Source organism: Aquila chrysaetos, chromosome 22, assembly GCF_900496995.4.
Source record: "Aquila chrysaetos chrysaetos chromosome 22, bAquChr1.4, whole genome shotgun sequence".
NCBI lineage: Eukaryota > Metazoa > Chordata > Aves > Accipitriformes > Accipitridae > Aquila > Aquila chrysaetos.
This window is the reverse complement of record NC_044025.1, coordinates 5,093,252-5,115,050: the sequence shown is the minus strand read 5'-3', so window position 1 is coordinate 5,115,050 and position 21,799 is coordinate 5,093,252. Positions and strand designations below refer to the sequence as shown.

At 38.2% G+C, this 21,799-nt stretch overlaps 1 protein-coding gene across 1 annotated transcript in view; it reads right to left on the bottom strand.

Moving 5' to 3' along the window:
- Positions 1 to 21,799, bottom strand: part of SLIT3 (slit guidance ligand 3) — a 536,791-nt gene that overhangs the window by 106,421 nt on the left and 408,571 nt on the right. The window contains 5 exon segments of the mRNA XM_029998071.2: positions 646 to 778; positions 2,957 to 3,120; positions 8,596 to 8,739; positions 11,914 to 12,057; positions 21,211 to 21,285. Coding sequence (XP_029853931.1) covers positions 646 to 778; positions 2,957 to 3,120; positions 8,596 to 8,739; positions 11,914 to 12,057; positions 21,211 to 21,285 — 660 coding nt within the window.

The following is a 21,799-nucleotide window of genomic DNA, read 5'->3' as shown; positions in this document are numbered from 1 at the left end:
ATAAGGACCTAAAGGGGAAAAGCTCAGTATTTCTATTGCCAACCGTTTAAGCCAAGCAGTTCCACCAGTGTATTTTCTTTCCATGGAAAGAACCAAAATCCAGTGTAAAATCATAGCGAGGGGTACGTGAAAAGATGACTGGAAAGATGGTTCTCAACTAGGATGAATTTACTTTACAATTTAATCAAATTATCTGTTATTTTAGCCATTTCATGAGGTTTGGAGAAAAGAATTCATTGTTTCTTTCCACCACTGGCCTTCTTTATCTTTTTTTTTAATCTCCTCAGAGGATAATTAGCTCACAGCTGCATAAGTCATATTTTCATCATCCTTTCAAATTGCCTGTTGTGAGCTCAGGCTTCTCAGAAGCACTACAGGATTATTTGGTACTACTATATGCATTTGTTCCCTACACACAGAATTAATGGCTACAAGGACAGATAAACTGTGTTCCCATTAGAGAGCAATGTATTCAGTCAAGGGACAAATAAGTATAAAAATAACAGTCAAAACATATGGAAAGCACCAAAGCACAAAACACCAGTCACTGAAGTCAAAGGCAAAACCCCCAAGGACCTACAAAGCCTCACTATGATGTAATTTCATGAATTTCTCATGAAAGAAGCTATGTAAAAGGTAACTTACAGCTCAGTCACGTCTTTGGGAATTCCTTTGGGCAATATCCGCAGCCCTTTGTTGCTGCAGCGTACCACCGAGTCCACACAGGTACACTGGGAAGGACAAGGAGGTGAAAGCAAGCAGCTGCTTTCATCATTACCTGCAGAGGGAGAGAACTGGGGTGTTAGGAAGTCAGCTTTAGAGCCCAAAGTCATGCACTTTGAAGATAACTGCTTACAAGGACCAAGGAGGGACATCCCTGAATCCATGGCAACCATCACAATATTTTAAAGTGGATCCTATGCTTTGGATCAACCTGCCTTCACACAGGTTCTTTAGGGAACATGAAAAACAGCGCAAAAACTGAATAGCAATATTTTTAAATAAATATTTTTTTCTAAGGAGTATCTACTTCTCTGTAACTTTGCAAATTACAGTAAAATCAGTTATGTGAATCCCAAATCCTTCCCCCACCCACAATGTACTAGCTGAAATAGAGAACTTGACCAGAACATTGCCCTTAAATTCATCTAGACATATGATATTCACTATCTACTCTGTTTTAGGAACTTTTTTTTTTTTAAATTCGGCTTTTAGATGTTCATTTTTTACTTTTTAAAGTCAGCCTGGCACTTCATTTATCATCTGAATTGTAATACCTCATTGTTTTTGACAAGGATAACCAGGCAAAGAAGAAACTGAGCAGCATACTTCCAACTGCTGGTGATCTATCTGTGCACACATAAAAATATCTACTTTCTCCAAAAATGGTTTCAAAAGCCCATAAACAGCAGATTAAATCTTGTAATTGAAGAACAATAGGATTTCTGCAGAAGAAACCAACTCTTTGAAGTTAAGAACATTAAAGGATAGATTTCCCCCCAAAGCAACAGGCTTTGCGGAATATGAGGCAAATGCATGCTACAGTATCAGGATGTATATGAAAGGAAACACTTAGTGGCACATTCTCTAGATGACAGTGAGAGGAACCACGCAACTGTTTGTGAGTACAGGCAGCCTGAGCTGACCAGCACGGAGACACAGTACTGCAATCCAAGAGCGCACAGCCAGCTGTCATTACGTGCTGCCTTTTTTTTTTTAAACTGATGCAAGGACTAATTGAGAGAGATCTGTTTCTTTCTTCTCTCTGCTGGATGTACCCATGAGCATTGAGATTAAAGAATAAGAGTGGAAATCCTGATACAAGATAACAAAATTACCCATAAATGTATGGGTAGGGAATAATTTGTATTCAGAGGGATGGAGAAGGATGACCAGCCTACAGAAGAACAGGGAAGATTTTTTTTTTCTTTCTCTCCCCAGCTGGCTTAATGACTGGAAACAAAATTCAAAGTCTTTCATAAACCTGCAGAAAGAGCATGTTTCTTCAGCATATTCAATTTTCCCCTATGTTTTGTGTTTTACACCCTGCCACCATCTACCTTCCATTCACCACAGCTGTCTGAGTGACTGTATGATAGAGAAAGCTCCCAAGTATGCAATGCCATTTTGCAGACCGTTTGTTTTGTTTTTTTTTTTTTCTCCCAAACTAAAAGCAAATTATTCTTTAATGACTAAACTTGGGTCCCTTGAGCTCTGAGCCCAAGCACCTGGGCCTGTTGCCAGATTGCTCAACTAGGACAGGAATTAATTTCTACTCTAAGTAGGAAACTTCTATCACTCTTATGGTCTCTTTAGAGGTATGACTAACTGCAGCTCCAGCATATCTGGTCTTAACAGGCAACAGCAGCCTACAAGTCAAGTTAGCAGTGCATTCATCAGTCAATTTTTCTCCTTACTATTTTCTCTAAAATCTGCTTGATCAGAAAGCAAAGAACTACCTGGAGAATGAATGAAATGTCAGGAAGTTTTTTTTTTAAACCTATATGGACCCAGCAAAGCATTAAGCATCACTGGGTCACTTCAGATATCTAAGTGTTTTTATTTCCCTTTATTCATACCTGGTATTTGTGAAACTGAACAGTATCCAAAACTAAAAGACTTTCCAAGCAAGCACCATTCCCCCAGAGTGTTATCTGAGTGTATGAATAAAGGAGTGGGAGCAAGGGCCAGGATTATACTAGCATTATACAAAGCAGAGCATTTGTCTATAATAAATTCATTCTTATATTTAGATGTAGATAGTAGAAATTCAGAAACTGGAAATCAAGAATAAAAACAAACTCCTGATAGGGAACAATGAACTTCAGCTCTAAACAGCTGTCTTCCTCATCACTAAACTGCAATGTTTACCATGCAGTATTGCTTGATAGGAAGGGAGGTCCTCACAGAGGTGCCAACATTATCATAAATGCCAAATCGAATTGGATTTTCTTACCATCGCAGGTGAAGTCCTGGACATCTACATCTTGGATTGGAATATCCTTTAAGAAAAAGGGTTTCAAGCAGCGTGGATTTCCACTGACAATTCTCTTCTTCCTCAACCATTTTCCCAGCCAGGCCAAATGGCAGTTACAATTAAAGGAGTTAGCCAGCAAATTACTGAAACAGAACAAGAGATAATCGCATCAAATATGAACATACAGAAATACTGAAATAACTACAGGAAGATGATGGGTTCCAAGTCCAAGCTCTTTCCTGCCATCTGTTTCTGTGAGATTCTCCTCTGTTCTACAGATTGGGAAAGTTCTATGCAGGTTTTATACTAGGACTAGGGTTGTAATTAAAATATATGTATATGCGTATCTATATAGATATATATGTTTATAAACCAAAATACTTACTGCTACAACTATTATTTAGACATACTTACATCACTACCAGGGCTATATTCATAGTGGATTTCAACCCACGCTACAGCTCACACCCAAGTCTAAACTCACCTCACACACTCTACCCACACGTGCATGATCTTCAATGTCATTATTTCGGGTAATGCCATGCAAAAGTTTAGCACTGCTAGGCCTTAGCACAGACCTGCAGGTACCACTCCCTATGTGTACAGCCAAGCTGGCTTAGCACACCGTTCCTTGCCCCAGTATGCTCATGCTTTCCACTCGCCTGTGTTACGGCCCACACAAACCAGTGCCAGGTGGGAGCCACTGGCAACCTGAATTTGGGTTTCCTACTGAAATAGTAAGGATAGCGCTCTCTATGTACATATATAAAGCAGCACTGTCAGCTTGAGCCACTTCTTATGAAGCTTTCTAAGGTCAGTGTATTTGTAGTGAAAAGCATCTGCTCTACTGCCTTGTGAAATTTGTGAGGTTTGCATCAAATCTTGCTACAGCTCCCGAAATATCTTTCAAATACAGTTGCAGCCTAGCTGCGGTACTGTGCTGTACAGTACCCAAAGCAACCATTTGACAGCCTCCATCAGAAGGATGTATTCTTAATGTAGCTTGGGTTAGCAGTGTTTAAAAAAGAAAAGCCCTATCCATCCTGTTGTCAAGACTTGAAAACATAGATACATAGCAATTTCTCAGTGGAGCACCTGTAACATAGATAGTCAATATAGAAAAGATATTATTCATTTCTATTTCTTAATAGGTTGTGATCCTTTGAATGAAAGGAGTGTAAGGTGACAGTTATTTTAAGCAACCATCTTTCTAAGCTAACTAGAATTAGTGCTGAGAATCATGGAAAAAAAACTTTTTCTGGAGTCCTGTACTGAAATGCCTATCCATAATTTGTGTGTAAGCTTTTTCATAACTAAATTTCAGATGAAGGAAAGAGGCTGATATCCCTGGTAAAACAAGAAGGCTGACTATCTTATGTACAAGCACAGGGAGAATCAGTAGCCTCAGTCTGAGGTTGCCTTATCGAAGAAAAATGAGCTGTCAGAGCCCCATGTATGGAAAATGAAGTATCTAAACTAACACTGATGGAATTCTTACATCATATGTGAATATGTCCAAGAGTTATTATTTTGGTAGTACAGAAAAATAAAAGATAATGAAATTTCTCTAAAGCATACCATAGCTTAAAGACAAAAAAATTTAAGGCCTTAAAGAAACAGGCACTTCAAATGCAGGTGTAGTAGCTGAAAACCTTGTAAGTCTTCACTTGCAACATACTCTTACAAACCTAAACATGTAGTCAAAATCACATTAGGTTTTCAGCCAACCAATTCCTTCGAAAACAATAGTGCTGAAGACAAAAACATATGGCACAGTTGAGGTGTGGCAGCAAGAAAACAACCCCAAACCAACTCCTGAATTATATAGGTTCTAGGCCAACATCACATACCAACAATATGATTTACAGCTGCTCTCTGCATTGTAAAAAAAGCATACTTCAATCACTGTGCAGCCTGGAGCTCTGGGTGTGTAATTACATGTGGATCTAGCACAGACTATTCTACATTGTGTGAAGGGAGAACTGGGGGGGAGGAGAAAACTCAGCATAATATTCAATAATAAAAATACTCAACCCACTTCATGCTGACTGGGATTCAAAGGCAAGGCTAACTTGCTGTATAAAGGTGAGAAAACAAACAGGTTACATATGAGCTTTCAGACAGAATGTACAGAAAAGCACTGAAAGCATTACTCTAATTCTAGTTACTTTCCTTCTGAATTGTTTTCCATTTTCTTTAATCCATAATGGGACCACATGCAGGATGCCTTGTATATTTTCCATACTGACATACTTTGGCATGAACAGAGTGTTCAAACCAAACATTTAAACCTCCAACGCTAAGTGAACCAATGCTTCAAAGGCCATTTGTTCCACTGATGGAAGAGTGAGATCATATTCACAGAACAACTTCCGTGACACAAACCCTTAGAATTAAATAATCCACAATTGGAAACAAACAGCAGGTGTATATAATCAGGTTTCTGGAAAGCCAGCAGCTCTGAATGTAAAGAATATTTTGCACGTCTAGAGAGCATCTTACCGGCACATATCAAAAACTTTCAGAAACATTCAAATGTTCAATCTACAAAATGCTCCCATCAAAATAGTAATTATCCCTTTCTACAGAGGAGAGGTTGCTTTGACTTAATGTGTTACTGCTCACTAGCTGAGCAGCAGTAACTATCCACAAACCTCATTTTCTTCTTGGCAAACACAGGTTAATGTATGACCTAAAATTTATTAAATCCTCGGATTAGAATTTGGATTATGCTTTTCTTAGGAACTAAGAAAGAAGTTGTTACATATTAATAAATAAACAAATATACTGTTTTGAAATTCAAATAGCTCTAGGTAAAAAAGGACAAATTTATCTTGTCACACATTACACACATGCTCCTGCCACTTTAGCAACACCTGAATTTTGTCCTTTGTCCAACTGCAGAGCAGTGATTTTTTGCTTTAATGTAGTATTAAGTTCATACATGTCCCTACATACATGCTCTTTCCATGGCAAGACTGTGATGCAACTTTTGGGAAAAAATTAATATCAAGGCTCTCTATAAGTATCACATGAGACAAGAGATTCCCTACTTCACTGGAAAAGCAACTGAAAGTCTGGAAAGGCCACTTATTTGCAAAAGCTTTATTTTGGAATCTGGTTATTCAAGTGGAGTTCTCAAATCACAAACAGCAATGTTGGGCAGACAAATTGTTATAAAAATTCATAATTAGTAATCAGAGTTCCAACACGTAAGACAGTGATTTAACCACTCAAACAGAAACAAAGCAATCAAGCTTTTAGCAAAGATGTCATACTAACATTAAAATCAGAAGTGTTTACTCAAGGACATAGACACATTTTTAAAATCAAGGGGGAACAGAAGTCTTGAGGAATGAAATATGCATATCCTACTACAAGTGTCTCTTAAAAATTGCAAAGAAGCCATAGAATATTAACTGTTTAAAAGGATTCCAGTGACCTGTTAGAAAAACATGCTGAAACCCATCTGGATATTGTTGAAATTAGGTTGCAAATATATCCTGGAATTTAGGATAAGTTTATACTAGAATAGTTTGCATGTCATTCTGATGAACCAGTTATCCTACTGGCATTAGCTCCATGCAGCTATTATAGTAATAGTTCATGGAAAACCAGTTCTGCTTGCAAATATGCCCACTTGACTGTGTAAGGACTGAAAGACATGACTGAATTCCCCGTATGCAGAAGTGCAAGCACACTTCAAATTAGGATGCTACAGTACCTAGTTTGAGTAGTAACAAATAAAATACTGCTTTTTTTATGAAGAACTTGCAAAATAGTTCTTCCTCTGTTGAAAACCATTAGTCAGGGCATTATTTTCAGAGCTGTCCATGTTTTGGTAATATCAATGAGGCTGATTCACAAAGAGTAATAACAAAAGGAGCAATATTTTTTAGTGCTGTAAATATGCCAAGATAAAAATGGAAATGTTAAACTTTGTATGAAATTCTGGCTCACATTAATAGATGCAAAAATAAGTCATTATAATATCTGATTAACTTACAAAGTGTGGGTTGAACAGGAAAAGCACTCATACTATCTATCTTCAGTAGTGTTGTCATCTAATATATCCACCTACAGTGGAGCACTGCTAGGAAATGAACACATCTGAATTTTGCATTTATATGTGAAATATCACTGTGACCTTAAACCAGTGTATAAAGAAGTCAAAAGCACACTTTCTCCTGTCTGTAAAAGAAGTATAGAGTGAAAATGTGTCAAAGAACAAACTTTTTCATCAAGACACAGGTAGGAACCTCCTATGACCAACATCATTATAAGTCAGTGCCAAAGCAATGCATTCTAATTAGCAGCAGCTTTAATTGCTGTTGCTAGAAATTGTAACAATCTTTATCCACAGCTGAAAAAAGAAGAAAATGGGCTATCTTCTAACAAAACAGGACAAAGACGCTTCTAGGCAAACAAGGTGGGGACTTTATAGGCTGATTCAGAGTCACAGCTATTAAGGGATCCACGGAAGGAAGCTCGGAGACAACTGCGCGAGAAGCAGGCAGGCATTGCTTGCAGCACAGTGACAACAAGCTTTCAGCAAGCACCACTCGCTTTGACCAGTGACTTGAAAAGAGTCAATGAAAATAAGCTGGTTGTGCTTCTCTCTTTGCCCATCAATTTCAAGGAGGCTTCTGGGACTACAGAAAGTGAATGGAAGAAAAATCTGGGTTCTTTGTGCTGCGTGGAGCTAATGCCAAAATGATAACTGATTTGCTGGTGAAAAGTTGTAACAATAAAATGAAAGCGTGAGCAACAAAACAGCTGAGATTCAACACTTCTTTCTTCCCCCAGACACGATGGAGAATGCTTTCAAAACCTGAAATGCAATAGCACCAATAGTTTATTTTGACTGGACAGGGCAGTGTGAAGGGAATTAACCAGACAACTTCCATTAACAGCAACATCAGGGTCCCCATTCACAGCTGGAAACAAGGAGCAGACTTTTTTCCCATATTTATCAGTCTGTACTTTATTAAAAAGGATACACTACAAAAAGTATGTAAACATATTTAAGAAGCAAGGGAAATACTTCAAAGAAGGACTGAGAAATATAAGAGAATTATCAGAGAAGCTTAGGTTGGAATTTTCAAATTCACATTCCGTAGGACTTGAATATTTTGTCCTCTTAGGCTATTCTGAAAATCTATTAGCTAGTAGATTTCTTCTGATATTTAACTAATTTAACTGAAATCCAAGAAAGCTGTTCTTACAAAATTAGAATCTACTGAATCTAAAGCAGCTTCAGGGAGCTAAAGTTGATAAGCTATACACTTCCGAATCTGCAGAGATTGTTTTATGTGAACTTCTCCTGTGCACTGCACTAGGCTATGACATGGCAAAACATACAGTCATCCTGCCTGAGGCTGGCAACCTCAAAGTTTTTTCAGGCACTCTAGCTGAAGCAATTCAAATGTTTTTCTAAATCACTCCCTGAATCCTCCAAACCCGCGATTTCAGTACGATGGGGTTTTCTTTCCCTAAATGATGCTTTCCATATATGAACAATAAGTAGTTTAATTTTGAAACTCAAATGTTATCTTCTTAAAAGGAAAGCATGGAATAACAGCATCACGACATGTTCATACCATAAAAAGATAACTTACATTGTAGACAAAGAGACTAAAGTGCTGAAGGCTCCAGGGGTGATAGTGCTGATGTGATTGTCATACAGAGAAAGAAGCCTCACTGAGCTCAGTCCAGCAAAGGTGTCATTGTTTATACAGCTGATAGAGTTGCTCCTCAGCATCCTGCAAGGTTTAAAACAGGGAATTAGGAACTACTGGGAGGGGGTATAACTTCAGGATAGGAGGTCCTTTACCTAGGGCATCAACAGATGCTTTGGCAAGCACTGTGCTCTATTTTTATTGATTGCTGAAGCACAGCACAGCTAAAGGAGGGCTAGAGTCATGTAAACATTGCCTCATGAATTTAAAATGCATTTCTTCCACACAACATTAGAGGCTGATGGGAGCGCCACACCTGAAAGTAGTATGAAATTAAAATTATGACTAGTAGCAAATCTGAAATAAAAACTAAAATCTTAATTTAGTAAATATCTGAGAGTAAGTGAAGATGTATTTCAGAGATCAACTGAGAAAGGCTGCCAGAAATGTGTGACACTAACAATACTATCTGCATTACTTCTACTCCTATCATGGATGGTTTTTGTAACTCACACTGCAAAAGTATGGAAGGAAAAATCATCCTCAGCAGAAATCAAGGAATAGCTTAGGAAAGATTTCCAGACCAAACACAAGCTCTGAAATGTCATTATAATAATTAATTTACAAGACAGAAAGCAGTAACCATCCTATAAAATGGTCTTTGCTCCATGCTTGTACCAGATGAATCAGTGCTGTGTTTTGGAAGATAGATCTCTGAGTTGTTATGGTAACAATGAACTCAATGATAAAGCCCAATTAATCTGAAAGACTGTAGTATCTTGTTTCACTCCATAGCAAAAAAGGCTCATGTGTATTTGTTACACTGCATGCCAGTCAACATCTGGGTCTGTAAACATCACTACACAGTTGTGATATTCCTACTTAGGTGAAAAATTATTCAGTAATTAAAGCATACTACCAAAAATCCACAAAATATACGCAGCTCACGCTGCTGTCCAGTGAATTGATTCTCCAAATCAAGGAGGGTTAATCCCTTGGTATCAAATTCATGCAATGAACAATGAAAATTCAGACTCCCTTAGAAGTCTGGATTTAAACCTCAGATTTGTATCCGCCAGTTGGGCATTTAGATGCTACATCAGTAGATACTTGAGAAACACCACAGAGAGATTAGATATGTCTGGGAAGAAATTGACAGTGTAATCATGAACACTCAGTGTTTAAGATCTGAACATTACATTGCTTTTGCATTACTGTTCTCTATGTATAGTTACCATCACAGGCATTATGGTCTCAAGAGTTTTGGTATTGCAACTGGGGTGAAACTGCATCAGAAAAGAGTCACAGGGCACAGAGACACACACCTTACACATGGAGTACTAAGCTGCCTGAAAGCCACATCAAGACCACAAGCTGTAAAATGAATAGGGCAGTAAATAAGAGAAGTAAGGCCCTTAGTGGCTTAGTAGCAGTAAAAAACATTTTCTCAATTCTGTATGTAAAGTATCAGGCAGTTGTACTGTAAGATGTGATGACCGAATTTGGATGCCAATATATTTTGCACAGCAATTTATTACATTTCAGGAAACATACAGTATTTTAAAAAATGGACCACGACCCTGTCATGGGTCATGACATGACAATGTGGCCTCTTTGTAAAAGATCACAATTTTGATGCTCGAAGAAAGTCAATTAATGGACAGAAATATATGTCCCTCAAGCCAAAACCTTTGGTTTTGTATCATGGTTCACCATGCACTGTGTACCCTTCCTGAAGGAAAACTTATACTTACAGATCCTCATATCATGCTGTGTATATTTAGACTGCTTTATCAGCTAGGGGGAAATGTAGGTCAGGTCAGCGGGATAGCTTGAATGTTAAGCATCTTTTTATTAAAAAATGCTGAATTCTGTTTAGGAGTACTGCCACAGGCTGCTTTGCAGTATAAAATTAATTTAGTATCTATGGACAGTATTTTCAAATCCCTTAGTAAAGTGCATACGTGAAATTAAGGAACAGATGGCTGTAACCACAGAAGAAAAAATGTTAAAGGAATAGCAAAAGAAAAGTTCCCTATTCATCATTACAGGCCAAAGTCCTTGAAGTGAAACTTGATTTTCTTTTTACACTTGAGTAAGGACTGAAGTAATTGTGCCATGATACTTTGCAACATAAGAAGTATCTGCTGCTAATTAATAAATTGCAGATTTTAAATTGCATTTTGATTCCTAGAGTCTATGGACTGACAACATCCACCTAGTCAAGTGCTTGCTTTCTACAGCAGGGAAGACTAGGCAAGAGAGGTGTTTTTCATATATAGATCATACATATCATCTGGCGTGAGTCTTTGCTGACACCAGAAACCTAGTCCCTGACTGCTTCTCAGGATGGTGGATGGGGTGGATTAGACACCATCTTGAAATCTTGTCTGTGAGCCTTCTTCCAGTATAACTTTTAACACAAAAATAAATCCCTGTTAGGTACTATGAGTTTAAGTGTTAGTTCTCAGAAATAAATTACAACGGTTGTCTAAGCACAGAAGTAATTCCAAACTGATTTCTTATGCATGTGGACTCTACATCTCCTTCACACTCTCCCCAAACATGACCACATTAATAGTATACCCACACGTAATTTTTATGGTACTCAGTGCAGGCAAGAAAGAGTATGCTGTGGCTAGTCCAAAGCCATGCCTGTGCTCATGAGCAACTACACCTGGTGCAGAGTAAGTGGCCAGCTACCTTCTGTCAGCAGGACCTGTGGCAGCTTGGTTATGCCTACCTCGAAGTTGCTTAGCTATGCCTGTTTTGGTGGCAGCAGTAACTTGAGTCATTCTCCTCTCCCTACCTATTGATTTCATATAGTTCGTAGGATATTAAAAATCTTTTAGGCTCATAGCCTACTCTGAGGCTTGGTTTGAGCAGACCAACAATTCTAATTTAGGTGGAGGCAGAGCGGGAGGATGGACTAATAGATAGCAAACATGTTTCTAAATGCCTTGTTTCCATAGGAAATAACAAAAGCATTAAATGATTAAAAGTGCCCAAATTTGACCCATGACAGGTTCACCATCATGTTACTCCTGAAATTCTTGAAAATCTGTTTTTTCACAGAAATAGCAGATAAATCTCAAACTTACCCAGGACTAGAAATATATTGAAGACTTCATGACAGTGATACAAGACCCTGCCTTAAAGCTCGTTGTCTAGTAAGAGATATTTTAGCAGGCATTGCTCAACTTGACCACTCCCACTCAACTTAGAGAGGAACAGAGAAAGACAGGTCTTTGCACTTACAATGTCTTTAGCCCTGTGAGGCCTCTAAACATTCGTCCATGCACTGATTCCAGTTGATTCTCTGTCAGAATCAGTTCCTGCACTCCTGAAGCTCCATCAAATGTGCCTTCTCGGATCTCCTTGATCTTATTGTTGCTTAGATTTCTGGAAGAACACAACCAGTCACAATAAGAAAATTATTAGCGTTTTATTCCAAACATACGTCATCACACTGGAAGGAGGAAGATAGGAAGAATATGTGCCTTTTAGTGGTTATCTAGAGAGACATTCATTCAGCAAGGAGAGCATACAGAATTGCAAAAGTATACCTACTGTACTTACAAATAGCTCCCCTTCACTCATCAAAACCACAATTATATCAGATATATCAAGAGTATTTAAATTAACAGAATTACCAGCTCTTACACCTCATGTCTTTCTTGCTTATAAGGGTCTCAGGGATACAATAAGTAGGGGTTTCTAACATCTGATTTATATCCATGAAGTTATGGACCATGCTTGGGACTGGGTGCTCATCTGGCAAGAATCGGTTAATGTTACTGTTATTGAAATAGGTACCACACATTGAAATATGGACCACTTTTTTATAGTGTACCAGGACCTTTACTCTCTTTAAACTCAACAGTGGAATAACATACAAAATTGTGTGACTGCATATAACTAATACAAATTTTAATATGTGCACTCATGAACTTCCAGGCACTTAAATTTAACACCACCACTCAAAATGAAATGAGTATCACTTAATTCTCAATTCACAGCTACTGCAATATACAGCATTATTTTCTAAATATTTACTCTGCCTATACAGTCTCAAGAGGTTTGCTTATAGATCAACATTGGAAAACTTCAATCTACAAAGTCAAATGAAGTTCTGATGAAATGCAAAATTAATCTTGTGAATATTTCATATTTGTGAAAAACCCAGTGAAAACTTCTGAATGATAAAATGCCATTAGAGATGCATAAAAATAAATGGCATTTAATTATTTAAAACATTTATATAAAAGGCCTTAAGCACATTAAAACCTTGGGCCTCAGTCCTTCAAGTATCTTCTATGATGCCCTGTATAGATTATGATGGGTAATCCCATTTGTTTAGGTTTATGACAGGAAACACTATTCTTTGTTTTACTGTCTACAACTAAAAAGGGAAAGTAAAAGATATGCTCTTGCTACCAAGAAGACACCAAATTCCAACACTATTACTCATACTGAATAGCACATTATTCCAGAAATGATCCCGGTACACACACAGCATGAGTAATAGTTTCAAAATCCAATTCCAGGTGATATAAAACAAATGACAAGGTATCAGATTAACACCTGGGCTACTCTGCTCAGAAGAACAGGCAATCTTGTTGGGATAAAAGTTGACAGAAGACATGGCAACAGGACAGCTTGGCCTCAGATAGAAATAATGTGGGTCTTGCTCTTTGCAGAAGTCATCACATAATTAAAAAAAAAAAAAAAAAAAAAAAAGTTGAGTCTTGGAGACATGTTTCATGTGGGAAACTTGAGTATGCTGGTTTATGTCCGCTGAACAACTGTCAGATAGCGGGCCCTACAGCATGTGGCCCATCACCTCTTGTGCATTCTGTGATCAGAAAGAAAAGGAGTATGCTAGCAATCAGCCAAAAATAACATAAAAACATATAGAAATACTTATACGCAGATTTTGCTTTCCAGAAGTTTAGTGCTTTGTGCTAACACTCACATGAAGAGTTTATGTTCAGTGTCAAAGCAAGTCAAGGAAGGATATTCTGACATATGCATTTAATTTTGGGGCTCAGCTATTTCTCTAGTGGAAATGTTTATAGCTCAGCATCTCTTTTGAATGCTGGCATAAATAAATGCTCTCAATGATCCCTTTCCTGGTAAAGATCATGCCGTGATGCATATTTGCACAAAAATAAATGAATAAATAAGTAAATGTTTGTGGGAAGGGAGGGTGAGTTACTATAATACACAAAGAGGTTGACTTTCAATTCACAGATTGCAAACTGACCTATATTTGTAGTTACAAAGTTTTTTTAAGTGTTTATCATCTAAAAGATATTTAGTCACATATATTAAAACATGGGTGCAATTTTAAGGGATTACTGGATGCTTAAGGCAAAAAAGAGCAAATATTGGAGAAAAAGGCTGGCCATAATTTGCAAAGGAGTTGGGACCCTTATACAATCCAGACCATCTAAATTTTAACTGCTGCCAAAGAACTTCTGCAGATAGGGAACCGCACTCATTTGAGTTAATAATGCCTGATCATTTCAACAACACAAAATTATCCAAAAATATACTAGCAGTTTCAGAAGAAGCCTCTTATATATAACTTTCCCATGCAAAAGATTTGAAAATCCAAGATTAAATGCTCTGGTGGAATCAAAGTTGCAAGGCAGAGAAAAGACAAACGTTACAATAATAAATAGGTAAAGACGACACTGCCCTGCAATCCCACTTGGAGTATTGTTAAAGTAGATGTTCTGCCAACCTGGATTTCTTTATTTGTCTTCCTGAATTAAAGCTTCCCATATCAGAATGAAACAAACAAACAAAAATTGTAGATGACAGCACTCATTCACTAAAAAAAAGAAAAATGTATCCTCCTAAAAGTCTGACCTGCTAGAAAAATAAACATGAGAAATTACATACTTTTTAGTCTAGAATTACCAGCAAAAATAATCAGCTGATATAAGCCTTGAAAAATGAAAGCAGTGAAACATTTGCCTGCTCTGCAACTCAGAGAGCTCTACTCCATCCTTCCCAGCACTAAAAGAATCTTTCATATATGATCATAGCACTTGACAAGGAATTATTTTTTTTTTAATCAGAAAAAAACTTCTGACAGCCTTTATAGCAAACTCCCATTATAGAAAAGCCCCATCCTCTTGCAACGCTGAGCTTCTGTAAGGAATTCTTCTTGAAATACTGAAAGATGGTGGAAAAGAAAATGAGTCTTGACTATTTCCCAAGATACTTATGCCCTCTGGCAAGACCCAAATGGGAAACTATAGTCAACCTGGTCACTCAAGAAACGTTATTGTTTCCATAAGGACTCCGTGATTTACCCTGGTGATAATGTTTAATCCTATTTCCAGACTTTTATGTTGGGCAAGAGGTCAAAAGAAATTTTCAGAAAGCCTGGGTTTACTTTATGTGGGACCGTGAATAGGAAATTAACAGATCTAAGAAGCTATCAAGGTGACATTGTTCACACAGCTCACTTTTCAGTCACATTTTACTTACTTTATGGCTAAAGTTTATAATAATATTATTTCTGTTGATCTTATAACTTCAACACAGAACAAGCTGGATTCTATTCAGGCTTAACAGAACCACTCATCCTGCTATACCTGCTGGGTCAATTTTAACATTCCAGCATGCTATTCATCGCTGCATTACTGACACACCTTCCCACAAGAACAACCACCAGAGTGCAGTCCAACTGCAAAGGCTCTGCTTGGTCTCACCTTGAACCTTGTAGTTTTATCATACAAACAGCCTGTTCTGAGTGGGGGTTTCCCTAAAAATATTTCCGTCGGTTGGTGACATGTTTGGAATTTTTAAGTATATGTTAGGAGGAAAATCCCAATGCTGTTTGCATTCTTCTGGAGGAGGCTGAGAAGGTTTTACAGCTTTTACCAGCAGTCTGTCTGGCTTTTATAGAGTATCTTGTTCTCAGCAGCAGGATGGCACTGAAAGTCTTAAATACTACAGACAGACAATGAAGTACACCCAGTGACACTCCTACATTCATTCAGCAGAGCAGACGGATGGCCTCACTGGAGAAAAAGGGAGGCAGATGACGAGCCCAAATGCCATGTACCACAACACTGTCTACAATATTATTTCCAGAAAATAAAGTCCATTTCTGTATAACAAGTAACAGATGACTGCAACCTCAATTGCCATGGCAAAATTTATGCTTAGGGAAAAGAACAGCAGGTAACAGCTGTTTCCAAGGACACAAACTACTTCTACGTCCCCAAGAAACTTGAGATTTTGTTTTGAAACTGACTTCTGGTCTGCAAACTTTATCATGATTCAGTTTCATTTTGCATGTAAAATGTGTTAAATCCTGGGCTAACACTCCATACAATTCAATGTAGGTGAAATATTTACAGACAAATTAAGCCTCCAAAGGCAATTATATACTAGAGGTGGGGTCGGCAGTACCAGCTATTGCTGAGACAGCCTGACACTTCCTATTATAAGACCATATTTTATGTTCACTTTGTAACTTTGGCAAGATTTAACAGAATGAACTGTTAGATGTCCCTTTCAGGTTTTGAGGCAAGTATTTTTTACTGTTCTTGTTTTCTGAGAAAAAAAGTCAGTCCCCTTTCTCCCCAGCAGTGCATAAAGTATGGCAGTTCACCTTTTTATTTTGAATGTGAGCTCATTGCCAATTTTTTCTCTGCAGAAACAGCTGTCGGGACCTCAGTAGGAATGGCCATTCCCACTGATTTCCTGTAGGCACCGGGGAGTGGGCAGGCTCTGGAGCTGACATCTGGGAGCTGCAGCTTCTCCCTGTGGGTCAGCATCCCATTTTCAGCAAGCAAGTATATCTCCGTGCTCCCGCTGAGTTAAGTACCCAGGGGATTTTGGAGCTTGAACCTGTCTGCCATGGCCAGAAGACCCCTCCAGGCTCCCACTGCCCTGGGAGTCCCCAAGCACTGGAGGGTTTTTTCACTGATTAACAACTTGAGGTAGTCCCAGGGAGTTGTGGGATCCCCAGTGTTTGCTTCACGCTGAATTTGGTAGTTGCTGAGAGCAAAGAACTGCTCCCTTCCACAAAAGTCAAAACCTTACCTCTGTGAATGGTAATGTTGCCTCTCACCCCAGCCTGATGCGAGATCTTGCTGTGTTGAGTGAGATCATCTCCCACTGGCAACATACTCCTCTGTGAAAGGCAGAAGCTTCCAGCTCCCAGGGCTGGAGGGCAGTAGGACGTGGAGCCTTTCTATCTCGCAGGGACAGGATATTCCCCCAAACCCAAGTCATGGAGCTGCTCCCACTCTTGTGGAGCTCAGAAACACACCCTTGTATTTCTCCTGCACTTCAAGCAGATTCAAATTGCTCTTTTGTAACCACCCTGCAAAATACTAGCAACACAGTTCTTGGAGCCTGGAAGTCACTGTAATGTGACTTTAGTTTTCACAGACAAGTCATCCCTTTACACTTGCAAGATCAGGTGAGGTAATATGGTAAGAATGCAATGAAAGCATCACAGAGTTCTGGGCATTTTGCAAAACCCACTGGAGAACCCAGTAAATTACTTCTGGACCTGGTTAGATCTGTCTACAGGAATCTACATCAACCTTTTTATTCTACTGTAAAAAGCATTAAACATAAAGATGGATTAAAATGCAGGTTATGAAAACAGCATTACATATATGGGATCTTGCAGCTAATTATTGAAGTTGATTTAAAAAAAAAAAAAAAAAGGCATATGCAGACATGTTAACCTTTTCAAAACCAGCAGGGTAATCTTAGCAATTTAATTCCTAAATAAAATGTGGCATAACTTTGCATATGGATCTGTGACCTTTAAATTTCTATATCAAGATTTCAATTTTGTTGTGCATTAAAATGTATTAAATCCTGGGCTGACACATCATACAATAAGATTCAGCCTGGAAGGAATATTTACAGACAAATTACACCCCAAAAGCTAATTTTATATTAGAGGTGAGGTTGGCAGTACCACCTATTGCAAAGGGTGTCTGACACTTCTCTCTTTTTTTTTTTTATGTTTACTTTATAACATTGGTAAGATTGAAAAGAATGAACTGTCAGATGTCCTTTTCATGTTTAGAGGTAGATACAAGAAAAATAAAAATAAAAATAAAATGTATCTCAAAACTCTGATAATCTTTTTGTGAAAAGCTCAAAGCACTCAAATTCTGATTTCAAATTTGTTAATTGGTAACTACGATGTAGGTGTTTTATTCAAAGGATACATCTTCCTGTGAGAATCTGTTAGGATTTGGCTGAATTCTTAGTCTTTAACAAAGAGATTTAAGATTCCTGCCGCAGTCCGAGGAGACTGCAAGACAAATTTTTTGGAAAATGTGAATTTTAGGAGCTAATTTTCCAGAGATTTTTTTGACTTCAGATTCTTTTTCACATGACACCTTCCAATGTCTCTCAAGACAGTGCACAACACTGAGCTACAGACTGTGCAAAGTTTGGGACTGGGCACATTTCTTTATCCAAGTATCTATTCTACCAATCCCAGGTAGTATTAAGAAGTAATGTCCTTGGCTGGATAGAAAGGGGGCCCCAGAGAGATCTGTGAAGGCTATAAAAACAGCTCAAGGCAATGCGGCGGAGTAACTGTGCGTGAGGGCTAGGAAGGGAGCCTGAGTGAGAAGAGTAGGAGTTTTGTCAGTGGCTAGAGAGAGGTAGAGAGAAGACGGACAGGACACTGGCCTTACACTGAAGCAAAACATGGTGAGAACAGAAACCGCACTGAGTCAGGAGACGAGGAACATAGCAAGGGATTGGGACAATCGTGCAACTGAAAATTATTATGTGAATACATAATTAAAGACTATTTTCACATATACACACTGGAGTAACCCTACTATGTCAATGCCAAATCTATGACTACTTCCCTTTGGAATCTTATTAGAAAACCCAAGAGGCTGTGATACACCACAACACACACACAGACACAGACAACTGACGGAGTTTGAGTGACAAAAGAGAAAATGTGAGCGTACACCTAGAATGCAAGTAAAATCTGAATCCTCCTTAAGGTCCAATTTACAGACCACCTCAGAGTGTTTATGTTATAAAGCAAAGCTACACTTAAGCATAATGTTAGACGAGGAGGCACCAAGATGAAACACCCATCAAAAGGAAGGAAGAGCTAATTCCTCTCTCTCTGGAATTATGCTGGAGCTTTACTAGCCACAGTGGAACCGCAGTACTCTTAAAGTAGTTTCTTTGCAAATTTCCTTGACACAGATCCGTCACTAGTCTTAAACTGAAGTGAAGGACAATCAGAGGGCAATGATTCAAATGCCCATTCAGATATCCAGATTCCAGATATTCAGATTCATTTCAGAAGAAAAAGAATTACAGAGATTAAATAAAGAAAAAAAGAAAAAAAAGGTGATTTAGGCTAATGGTCTGCCACTGCAAAGCTCTGAACTGTTTTCTTAAGCCTAGGAAGCAATGCAATTTCCAGACAGATTTTTCCACCTGCTGTTTTCCTTTAACACTTGAACAGACAAGGAGTATGATGAGACAGAGTCAATGTTGCCAAACAAATAACAGTAAAAGTTCTTGTCCCTTACACGCACTGAAAAATGGGGGTTTGATCAATATTATTCCTCCTTATTTTAATAGCAGCAGTAAGACTTAATGAAGAGCACATGCACCACATTCCTGCCACACACACACAGCTGCTGCATTAGGACCATTAGCAGCAGCAATCCCATCCACTGGTATTTACCTACATTTCCCTTCTTGCATGATGGAGAGGTGTCTATTATTAGCAGAAGGATATGTAGTAAAGGCCAAATAATAACATAGAAGGAAAGGATTGTTTGCTTGCTTGTTTGTTTTTTCCTGGTAACCCCTTCCCTTCACAAAATGGGCCTAGGAGAATTAGAAAAAAAGAAGTCTAATCTGGCTTTTAAAGGATCAAGATACTAAGGTTATGGTTGAAATGTTGCTCTGCTTATACAAAACCCCACCCTTTTCAGACAATTCCTTTACTCAAATTGAGATACTTCTTTACAACCTCAGGTAGAACAAAAGAAATTAGCTCAACTACAAAGATTACCTAAAGAGCCTCTGCTTGTAGGCTGCCACTAAAAATCCATATGAAAGACACTTTTTAAGAGGTGTAGGCACAACTTCTTTTTGCCATCTGTTTGAACTGCACCTGTTCACCTCAGTTCTCATTGTCTACCAAGAACAGAGCAGAAAGATTTTTTGTTTCACAGGAAACAAATGCTTAAAAAACCCTCTCGTAACTGTTTCATGCTGCATTTATGCATAACAATACAGCCCTTTCGAGGCATCCCTCCCACCTGAGTGATTAATGGGAACAGGAAGGACAGCACCATAACTTGCCTAGAATAAGTTTTAAATAAAATGAAAGACATTATTCCAGCTATCACAACTCTCCAGTTTTCGAAACATAAATCCTGAAGGTTTGATGAGGACACAAGCTTTTCAATTTGTTTGTACTTTTATATACTATGCATTTTTCATTCCCATTTACTATCTACTTACATAGCCAACAGAGCACTTCAACAATGTCAATGACTTTTTCTAAGTGCACTGTAGCTACAACTTACGGAGCATTCATAAAATACGAGGCTAATGTATATGATTGATTCCCCAAACCTGGTGGCCTGTACTTGCACAAATACAACCCCCGCTCCCAAACCTGCAGTGCTGCATCTGAAACTCTTGCAGAAATATAACTGACGTAAGAATCCCACCACAGTTGTCTCCAAAGCCCCTGAGATCTTACACGGATTCAAATGGCTAGGAAGATCCAGATGGCAGAAACCATGTGAAATGAATGCAGAACAAAAAGCCTGGTTGGTTGGTTTCCCTAAATTACCTTGACTCTAGCAATAAAATCTTACTGAAAATAAACAGTTAGATGAGACATTAGCAAGGGGGGCCAATTATTAAAACTTTTAATAACTTCAGAAAGATCCATTTAGAATACTATCAGGAGGTATCTAACATGTTATCCTCTTTCCAAAACACAGCTCTTATTAAATGTATACTTTGTACAGTGCCAGCACTCAGGCTGTTAACAGAATTATACAGATATATTTGAATGACTGATCTCTAAATTAGCTAATTGATTCTCCTCTCTAAAACAGTAATAATCAAAAGAAGCTGCCATCATCTATATCTTGTAATATTTTTTTCCCTTGACTATTTGAAACAATCACACTAGTTGGAATTGCACAATACATTCAAAAGACAAAACCAAAATGCTAAACTTTGTAGCCATCTCTAACAATAAGCATACATCTGAATAAATTCCAGGACAGAATTCCGTTCAGTCTCCATGAGTTGAAGACTTTAAGAAATACAGCCTAAAGAATACTGAAATGTCAGCCTAGGGATCTCCATCTGTCACTGTGGTTTAACTGGGCCTGTCCACTTAACAGGCAACTCATTCAGTTTCCTTAAATTCACATTAAAAAAGCAATTTCTGCTACTGCAGTACTAAACTATAAAAAAATAATCCCTTCCTCCTTCTTTATAATCCAAGGCAGCATGTATTCTAACAAGCAAGTAACGCAAACTTACATTTTTCTGAGGTTGGGCAATTTCTTGAAGAGTCCGATAGCTTCCAAAACAGAAATATCATTGTCATTCAAACGCCTGATAGGAACAAACAAAGAGGCATTTAATACTTCACAGATGTCTATAGATATATGTCTGTGACATACAGGGCTGCCACACAGAGAACTATGACCTTTGTTAAGCAAGACACTATCTGCCATCTCTCGCAGACTCCTGGAGTGAAAAGAGTTTAGCTTTGAAGGAAAAGGAACATAGAAGAGTATCTACAGTAAAAGCTTAGGATGCCTTTAAGAGCATAATGCCAAAGGACAGTGTCAGAATGCTGCCTTCTTCCAGTGCACAGGATAAGGGATTATTAACCTTAACCATTACACAGCCTTGTTTGTGTAACTAAACCTCCCTCACGCATTCTGCTACAGAAGACATGCAATTGGAGATGTGGTCCATGTAAACAGAAGGGACCTGGTTTCAGGTCCTTTCCCATCAAAGTCTACTGGTCTTCAAAATTAATGCAAAGGCCACTGCCTTGGCAGGCTTGGATGCAAAATTGTTTCTCTGATTACATGTAGCTCCATTATTCTATGTAGAAACT